Source organism: Hakea prostrata, chromosome 11, assembly GCF_041222555.1.
Source record: "Hakea prostrata isolate BN-2017 chromosome 11, UWA_Hpros_2, whole genome shotgun sequence".
In the NCBI taxonomy this organism is placed as follows: Eukaryota; Viridiplantae; Streptophyta; class Magnoliopsida; order Proteales; family Proteaceae; genus Hakea; species Hakea prostrata.
In genome coordinates, this window is record NC_142610.1 from 5,113,873 (window position 1) to 5,123,994 (window position 10,122).

At 38.0% G+C, this 10,122-nt stretch overlaps 1 protein-coding gene across 1 annotated transcript; it reads left to right on the top strand.

Moving 5' to 3' along the window:
* Positions 1-461: 461 nt before the first annotated feature.
* Positions 462-9,281, top strand: LOC148999714 (replication protein A 70 kDa DNA-binding subunit A-like). The gene is made up of 3 exons (XM_089140104.1): positions 462-678; positions 801-1,098; positions 6,349-9,281. Exons 2-3 carry the CDS (start codon positions 818-820, stop codon positions 8,696-8,698), a joined length of 2,631 nt encoding a protein of 876 aa, XP_088996230.1. The 5' UTR covers positions 462-678; positions 801-817; the 3' UTR covers positions 8,699-9,281.
* Positions 9,282-10,122: the final 841 nt, after the last annotated feature.

Here is a 10,122-nt window from a genome sequence, read left to right on the forward strand (position 1 = left end):
CTAGCCGCTAGTGGTGGTTACTGCTGAGCATCTAAAAGGGTTTTATTTTTTTATTCACGGATGAGGATAGAGTACTTAAGAAGTTGGCGCCAGTTTTATTCAAGAGACGTGACTACTAGCTTCGCGGTCTATGAGCATTTCTATCACTGAAATATTTTAACCACTTGATTGAAATCTGATCATTGGGCATTTGAAAAGAAGCACCGTTTGATTAGAATGATTTGTGTGATAGAAATAAATTTGCTGGAAGATTATCTGGAGCCACATGATTAAGAAGGATGGAACTTGTTCTGAACCATCGATTACATTTTTATGGAGACCCAACCAACGGTTCAGATGTAAGGGACAAAAGCTAAGTTGGTGAGCATTACTGAAGGTATTTAAACCGACAGAAAATAATTGGGGACACGTTTGGTATTTCAAGAAACTTCAGTCCTTTATCTTCCAAACATGGACTCAAATTTCTAAAATTCGTGGATTTCGCGGTTTCCCTCTAAAATCCTGGCGGTTCTCGTTTCCGAAATTTCTAGGGTTTTAAAATTTTGGTTCTCTCACTGCGATCTGAGTATTTCGATCATTCTAGGCTGTTGGTCTTCGAGATCTGATTTGTTTCTTGCAGAGATTCAAATAACGGTTACGAAAAACTAGGCGAGGAAGGAGGATTCATCAGCGAAAGTGGTACATATTTCTACCAAATTTGAATGAGAAAGAGGAGAAAAGTATCGGTTTTCTTGATTCTGTTAGTTCTCTTGAGAGTTGATCTTGAAAACTTTTGTTTTCTTATGTTGATATTTGTTTAGGTTTTCTTATTTGACAAATGGCGGTTAATCTGACGGTAGATGCCGTAGCTATGCTCCACAGTCGTGAGGCACAGGAAACTGACTTGAAGCCTGTTCTCCAAGTTACGGACATCAGATTAGTGAATACACAACAGCAGAATTCGAGCGAACGGTATAGAATACTGCTTTCAGATGGCGCACATCTGCAACAGGGGATGCTTGCTACGCAGATTAATTATCTGGTTAAAAATGGAAAGTTGCAGAAAGGATCCATTGTCCAGTTGATGCAGTTTGTCTGCAATGTCATACAGGGTCGAATGTGAGTTTTGGAATCTATTTCTTCAGAAAATTTTGATTTAAGTTCTAGTATGTGAAGTGTGTTTGTTAACGTTTTGCTCTAGTCAATTGGAAATCATTTGTAGTCTTTTGGTAGTAATAAGAGTCATTAGTATTATGGTAAAAGAAGAAAAATATATTCTTTCGTAGAAAGATTAGAAATATTAGCCAGTCAGTCTAATCTTTCTAGAAAATATTTTTCAGTAGTTACACTTCTTAGTCCACTTTGGCATTGGTCGTAGTATGCGACTCTTCTAGTTCCAGTCTGTGAAACTCTCACCTGATAGCGAGAGCTGCTTAAAGGATTTAAATTTGTTGCGTAGAATACTTGGTTCAAACGTAGAGTTATTCTTTTACCAAAAACATGTACAAAGGAGTTAGGAAACAGTAGTAGCTAGACGGATTTTACATTTTTTCCGTGACAACGAGAAGAAATTAATTGAAAAACTATACTTTTATCTTTAATTTATTCTTTTTGTCACTCCTCAGCATTGGGCTTGAGAAACTTGAAAGTAGCCATGCAGATGGTGAAATTTATTTCCTGTTGGTCACATGGTGCACTCACTTTTTGAGTTTTGAAATTGGTTTGCCTCTCTTCATTATTTGTTAATTATGAATTTGTAATTGCTAAGTTGCTTTATTTGGAATTGGATGATCATTGAAGTGGATTAATGATGTTGCCCTCCCTCTTCTCTTTGTTTATAAGTGTTTGGATAGAGACCAATTGATTGGAAGGTGGCTTATGAGTTTATCTTCCTTCTTTGGCCACTGTTGTTTGTTGGGTGGTCCATTGCAACCCATTTAGTTCATCATCCTTTTTCCTTTGTTGGATATTGTTCGAGTGAGAAGACTTGGTTGGAAGGCAAGGATTCATATAGGTGACCCCATTTAGTTGGGGTGCTGCTTGTTTGTTGTTTTATTGTTGGAGTGGAAATTTATACTAACTATCCTGTTGCATCAGTTAAAAAAATTGTGTTGTCTATTTTGAATAAGAATAATATCAATTCATCATGTCATGTCACCCAATATTTCTGTAGCTATTAAGTTTTTCATCTTTTGATTTATGTAATTGTTGTATCTTGGACTACTACAAATTTAGATGCTTGGCTTTTTTCGGTATTGCATGTTTTTGGATACTCCCAATCATGGTCCTTGCGGATCGGATCATCCATATAGGATACAAAAAGAAACTTCAGATATTTGATATCTTTCTCTTTGAATGATATCTCAATTCCAGCTGCGGTTTCATTAGCTATTTTACAACTAGAATCCCTCTTTTTGCCGATCCGGTTGCCACATCACTTATTCTACTTCTACCTAAAGTGTTCTGGATTTTACGGAGCCTGTTCATGCATGACATGATTCGGGTCTGATCATAGATTAGTTGATGCAGTGGCCTTTAAATATTCCATTCTTAACCAAAAGGTCATTGGGAGACTGTTTATTACTAACTTGGATTAATGTAGAGAAATCTTAATGGACTCTGTTGGGATGACATTGATTTATTGGCAAACTATCAACCTAGAAAGTTCAAATTTAGGAACTAGTCCAAGTTTAGACCCAGTGGAGAAGTGAAGATCATGCCAAATTTTAGTAATTGCTCTCTTTGAACACCTAGTTTAGTTGAATTTTGTAGGGTTTGAGTATGGACATTAGGTTACTTGATAGGTGTTTGATGGCTACTTGAAAAATTTTTCCTTGATAAAGTGAAGGTTAAGATTGTTGATGGAGTTCAGTTTTTAGCTTTTCTTCTTGCTTACTGACATTGACATAAAATGACAAGAAATTATGATGCTGGGCTGAAGTCATTCTCCAAAGAAGAAGCCCAAGGGGTCAGCCCAATCAATGTTCTAGGGATATGACCCAAATCAGTCAATGGTTTTCATGGTCTGATTTCACTCAAGTGAGTTAGAGTCAGCCACAGGTTAGGGTCTTCATCAGCCAGAGCAAAGTACATGTTTATTCTAGTGTGAATGGGGACTTGAGAAATGTTTCAAAATCAATAAAGGGGGCTGTATTGTGAAAATAAGTATGCATTCGGTAACCTTCTGTTCTAAGATACCATTTTTATGCAAAACCATTTTTTAGTGTTTTTGTGCTAAAAGACCATTCTTTAGCTTGGAAATGGGCGTTTGATAAATCCGTTCTGAAAATATTTTCAAAACACTATTAGAATAAGTTGGTGTTTGATAAACTCATTCTAAGCTTTCAATGGGGATCAATTTTATCACTTCCGTTTCTGTTCTTTGGTAAACACATCTTTTAGATGTTCTGCAAAAGGTGTTCTTCAAACCACTTTTCTAACCGGTCCGTTCTTAAAGAACAGAAAAACGAACCATTTTAACAAAACACCTCTAACCCGTTCTTGAATTGAAGTCAATATTTGCTTTTGCAAGTCTTTAATCTCTTTGGAGATACATTGTTTTTAATCAAGGCAGGTTAATGTTTGATCCAATTGATTTATCTTGCAATTGTGAAGCTTGGGTGTTACATTGTTGTTTTTATTATTTTCCTACTTTCCTACTTTCCTACTTTCCTCATCCATTAACACATTCATTTTATTTAATTATTAATTGGATCTGTCTGCCCCTTTGATGTGAGAATTTTAGGGTATCTTTCTCATCTCTATTTAATTTAATATTCTTTACTTCAGTCTAGTTCAATTCTGATATACAGTTGTGCCCCTATTTTATTTTAAAATCTAGAATTCTGTCCCTATTGTCATAGTGTTATTCTATAGTTATCATTAAGATATCACTCTAGGACTGAGCTCTATATCTCATCTGATTTTGTGTTTTAGATAACCTATCAAATCTGGAATTCGTTCTCTGTGAAAAGATAGTGTTTGGTTACTGTTCTGGTTACTCAAATCAATGTTACTTTACATCAGATTTGGAAGTTGAAAATGAGGAACCAGAGTCTAAGCCTCTAAAGTTAGATGCTTTGTGAAAGCCAAGTTGGTTGTAGTTGCAAAGCGGATCGATGGTGTGAGAGTTAAGTGATATGTTAAATGCTTGAAAACTTTTCCTTATTGCTTAGGTTTTTTTTCAATTGTTGAGGGAAATTTAGTCCCATGTTTTTTTGGTTAATGGTCGCTGTTTTGATTGCTCCATTGTGACCACGTGGTAATGGGTTTAAGTCTAGTAAGAAACTCTTCGTGAAAGCTGGGGTAATGCTTCGTACCTCATGATTCTTCTTGGAGGTTGTAGTTGCAAAAGCATTTTGCATGTAGTATGCCCTTTAACTTTGGAGGTGATTCAAAAGTTGGGGAGGTGCCCTATTAGTGTGGGATTTGTGCAGAGATTCTAGTTCCTTGTATGATAATACTCATCCATGTGTTACTAAAATTCTAGTCCAAGAAAAACATAAATTCTCTATCTATTTTTATCAAAATGGATTTCACACACTATTTAGGAGTTAGAATCTTATTGGCTTATGAAAAGAGGAGTTGGGGAATTGTAATGAATGCATCATATTTTGTGTTTCAAGCCCGGTGCAATATTAAAATGTTAGAGAGCTTTGTACAATCTTTGAAATCCAAGGCAGTCTGCATGGTACTGACCAGTGTGAAATATCCTGTTAAGATGCCTAACCACTATTTGTGTCCAGCTTAAATTTCATTTTTACTTTCCTATGTTCTCAATGGACTTTCCTTAATTTGCTGCTATTTCTTTACCCATATGCGGTAATTCTTTTAACTCTTGTTAATAATCTTTAGCATGGTCTTCTAACAAGGAAAAAAGAAGAAAAGATTAGAATTATCAATGTTGAATCAAAGTAGAAAACTTGAATGAGGCTTAGAGAAAGAAGCTGGAATACTGCAATCTCCTATGCAGCTAACTCCTGCCAAACAGCAGTGCAAATTTCAAGAGTAGCCTATGGAAAATCAGATCCCCTGTCTACCTTTATTAGACCAAAAGCTTTGGTGGGGTTTGTTCATCTTGGTTGAGATTTTGGGACTGAGCCATGTCAATCCAGCCATGAAAAGGCTATTGTTTCAATTCTCGTCTGAAAAAAACTGGACTTTTATCTTTTTCAGATAAGGACAAGGAGTGCTGTTCTAAACCCGTCATTAGAGGGGAAACAGCTTAGAGTCTGCTTTAGCTTACTTGCAGGATTGCCTTTATTAGGGAGAAATTCCTTCTTGAGGCCCCTTATGCTTGAATGAATATGTACTCTTATATTCATAATGTTGGTCCCTTTCTCTGAATAAATTTAGTTGCCTTTGGAGAATGCGATAAACCTCTAGAGGTAGATTTCACATTAAGCATATCCATCAGCAAACCAATGGAATATGTGAGCAGATGTCCATCATTAATTTTAAGATTGTTGTTGGTCACTTGAGAAACCTTTTAGGAGTTGAAATGTGATTGTTTTCAATTCAAGCTTACAAACATGGTTTGGAAAATTCCATCATTGTCAATTATCATAATACAGAAGCCATTGTTGCATTTAAGCTTGGTTTGAATGCTGCTATCATGCTAATCATCCCCTTTATAGATCTTTTTGGTGGCCAAAGGCAAATAATGTAGCGTTGATATTGCTTCCGTCATTATCACCACCTTTGCCTAATACTAGGTTGATGCTTTGCCTTCAAACTTACTGTTTCTTTCTTCCAGTGCTTTCTGATTTCTGAGGTTGTGGCATGAGCTCATCCTTATTTGCAGAAGTCACAAGATGATTGACATGGAGCCAAAAACTGTATGAAAACCATGCATGTAAAGCACTGTGTCTCAGTGCCCAACTTGAGAGTAAACTTGTGAGATTGAGGTGGAGAATAAGTGTGGTTTTGGCTGTGAAGATGCCATGGAAAAACCATTGACCTGACCTATGGCACTGAATGACATAACAGGTTGAGAAGGATGTTTCCTTGCACTTTCACAGGAGAGGTGTATGGGAACGTCCATAAGCTGCAGGGACATTTTAGATTCTCATTTACCTGATATAGTACCTGTACATTTCATCCATCTTCTGTCATAGGCAGTTGGCTGTAAGCCATGAAAATGCTCTTGCTTCATGGGGTTTAGGTGGTCAGGCCACTGTTGTCAACTTGTCATTATACTTTTATGCATTTGTATATGCATGTCTATTATGTAATTTTGCATGTCTATTATGTACCTTTATTCTTCAGTAATAGGAATCAATAAATTGGTAGTCGGGCATACAATTGTTTTTTATTTCAAGTAGAGTTTAATTTCCTTGCTGTTTTCCTGATCTCATTTTCTTCAATCAGGATAATTATTATCATTGATTTGGATGTCATTCTTGAGAAGTGTGATCCTATTGGAGAACCAAAGCAATATACTCAAGGTGGCGCTACTGGCGGTGTTCCTACTTCTGGGGCTAGGCCTTCTGTGAATCAGTCTGGAGTACCAACTGGGAATACTCAACCATATGCGGTGGGATCACATGCTGGTGTTCACGTAGGTGGACAAAATGTAGCTGGTGGAGCTCCTCCTTGTGTTCAGAAAACTGAAACCGTCCCATCTTATAGCAGTTCTTATTCTGGAAATCCTAGCTCAGGACAATATTCTGCACCTCATGTAACTCGTACGCATCCTAAAACCGAAGTTGGTTCTGGCCATCCTGTTTCAGCGCAACAAAATCAAAGTTTTCACAATGCCCCAGTGGAAGGATCACGGGTTACCACAAATGGTTATTCCCGTCCTATGCAGTCCTCAGGTCATCAAATGCCACCGATGTACACAAACAGAGGACCTATAGCGAAGAATGAAGCTCCAACTCGGATAATTCCTATTGCTGCTTTAAATCCCTACCAAGGGAGGTGGACAATTAAAGCCAGAGTGACTGTAAAGGGTGAACTTCGGCACTATAATAATCCTCGGGGTGATGGAAAAGTCTTCTCTTTTGATCTGCTTGATTCTGATGGTGGAGAAATAAGGGTGACCTGCTTCAATGCGGTGGCTGATCAATTCTATAACCAGATCGAGGCTGGGAAGGTATACATGATTTCCAAGGGAAGTTTGAAACCTGCTCAAAAAAATTTCAATCACCTAAATAATGACCATGAAATCTTCCTGGATAACACTTCTACTGTACAGCCTTGCTTTGAAGATGACAACTCAATACCTAGGCAGCAATTCCATTTCCGCCCTATAAGTGATGTTGAAGGCTTGCAGAACAATGCGATTGTGGATGTTATAGGAATAGTTTCTTCAATCAATCCATCCACTTCAATAATGAGGAAAAATGGAACTGAGACTTACAGAAGAAGCCTCCAATTGAAGGACATGTCTGGTCGAAGTGTTGAGTTAACTCTCTGGGGAAACTTCTGCAATGGAGAAGGGCAAAAACTACAAGATATGCGTGATTCTGGGGCATTCCCTGTTTTGGCTGTGAAAGCGGGTCGAATTAATGACTTCAATGGGAAGGCAGTAGGAACAATTGCCACTAGTCAGTTGTTCATAGATCCAGACTTCCCAGAAGCCTGTAGGCTGAAGGATTGGTTTTACACCGAGGGAAAGAATGCTCCTTCTATTTCTATTTCAAGGGAAACTTCAGGAGTAGGGAGGAATGATGTCCGTAAGACTGTGTCCCAGATCAAGGATGAGAAGCTAGGAACATCTGAGAAGCCAGATTGGATCACTGTTGGTGTCACAGTTACGTTCATCAAGGTTGATAACTTCTGTTACACGGCCTGTCCTATTATGATTGGGGACCGTCAGTGTAACAAGAAGGTTGTTAACAATGGAGATGGGAAATGGCGGTGTGATAGGTGTGACCAGTCTGTTGTTGAATGTGACTATAGATACATTCTCCAGATGCAGATACAGGATCATACAGGTTTAACCTGGGTTACTGCATTTCAGGAATCTGGTGAGGAGATCATGGGTGTGTCTGCAAAGGACTTGTATTATTTAAAATATGAAGAGCAAGATGATGAAAAATTTGCAGAGATTATTCGTAAGGTTCTTTTCACTCGGTTTATCTTCAAGTTGAAAGTGAAAGAGGAGACGTTCAGTGATGAACAACGTGTTAAATCGACTGTTGTCAAAGCTGAGAGGATTGATTTTCCATCTGAATCCAGGTTTCTTTCAGCCTCAATTGATAAACTTCTAGGAGGAGATACTAGTGCTTTTGCCCCAAGAGCAACTAACAATCCTGATTCTTCAATAAGCCATGCTGGATATGGCGGCATGGGAGTCAGGTCTGCTCCATCTCCTGCCGTGAATTACTTGGGTATTAACAATAATGCTGGTAGAGATATGGGTTTACCTGCAAATCAGGTGGGCCAATATGGAAACCAATATAATAGTGTGAGGGGTCCAGCTGGTTCGACAGGGGTATATCAACACTGTAACAGCTGTGGTGGCACAGGCCATGTTGCCCAGAACTGCCCGAGTGTAAGCATGCAGGGACAGTCAATGGGAGGAGGTTTTGTCAATAGGCCCCCTTCAGCTGGAGCAACCAACAATGGTACCTCAGGTGAGTGCTACAAATGCCATCAAGTTGGGCACTGGGCTAGAGACTGTCCTGGACCAGTTGCTGCGACTTCAACATATGGTAGCAGTGGTATTGGTGGAAGATATGGATTTTCAAAGCAACAAGTTGGAGGGTTCTGAATCTTCTAATGGTGAATTTTGTAGTAGCTAGCTCATGCAGCCAATGCTAAAGTTGGAAAGGAGAATTAATTGGTCGGAATGTAATTTCCACCGGTGATCTGGAAATTGATGCTTCCCCTTCAGGCATGGTTGGTATAGGTGGATTGAAGTTTTTCAGTTCACCAATCTGAAGATTATTTTTGCTGCCAATGCTGTGGCTCTCAACCTGAACCTAATCCTGTAAGTAAAGCATGAAACTCTTGGAGGCGCTTTCTTCTATTCCTTTCTATATATTTTCATGGGCTCTTGTAGGTACCTAACGCTGTACAGGCTTTTGTTTGTAATGCCTCTATTCCAAAATTCTTGGATGCAGTTACTGTGTTTTTTACCATGAAATCAGGATGTTGGTGGGTTGTGCTTATGGCCTTTCTTCTGTTAAATATCAAATTCTGATGGAATTTTTTTCTTCTAGCAAAATGCTTGGAAATTCTCGTGCTGTCAATCCTTCGCACTTTTGGTGGGTTGGTTTTTATTTCTGATGATAATTGCTTCTATTTACCCATGGTTATAAAATGCTCCCATTGTTGCATGATAACATCTCAACCTCTGTCTCCTTGGATTGTGGCTGAAAGAAAATTCATTTTGGATCTTGGTTAGGGTGGAAGGCCTGATTTGGATTTGATTTTTATTTAATTTCATGAGTTTGATTTGGTTTGGTTTTCGTTCTTATTTCAGTGAAATACAAATTCTGTAATATTTTGATTTGAAATTGATCCACTTTTGCTCGTCTCTGCATGGTCATACCACCATGTCTCTTTTTTTTTTGGTAAAACATACCATCATAAGGGTGTCAATTGTGTACCGACCATCTCGGTGCTTATGGCCTTTTTTACTGTATTAATTTCAAATTTTATTGATTGGTTGATCACAATTTTATTAGGATCTTAATGAACTAATAATAAAAGTGACATAAGTTCATTAGTACAAAAATTGTACCGCACTAGATACCGTGTTTAAATTGTTTTTATGTACCGATTTAATACCGAAACCGTACCGAATTGTTTTTGTAAATACCGGAACAGTACCGTACCATTTAAATTCGATACGGTTCAAAGTTGGTACCGTACCGAATTACCAAAACCGTATCGATTGACACCCTTAAGACTCCATCATGTATCATGCAAGTTAACATTTAACGATGCCCTAAATAGCATAATTTGTTCATGACATCTCAAAATAGTTTTCTTTGCTTTTCAAGTTTGGATCTTGGATGGCTTTGATGCAAATCCCTTCATTTATTTTCTTATATAGATTGGACAGCTTGCAAATCATCCGAAGAAAATGATTAAATTGGTGCACCAAACTCTTTTCATTGTCTCCATTCATTTTGCATCTATTACATAGGTCTATCGAATAATGTAAACATATCAGGTCTAATGACCACC

What these genes read in the sequence shown, in the direction of transcription:
- LOC148999714 (XM_089140104.1), top strand. Translation starts at nt 818, where the DNA reads ATGGCGGTTAATCTGACGGTAGATGCCGTAGCTATGCTCCACAGTCGT. An exon ending in AATGTCATACAGGGTCGAAT is followed by an intron (nt 1,099 to 6,348) that starts GTGAGTTTTGGA and finishes TTCTTCAATCAG; the next exon opens with GATAATTATTATCATTGATT.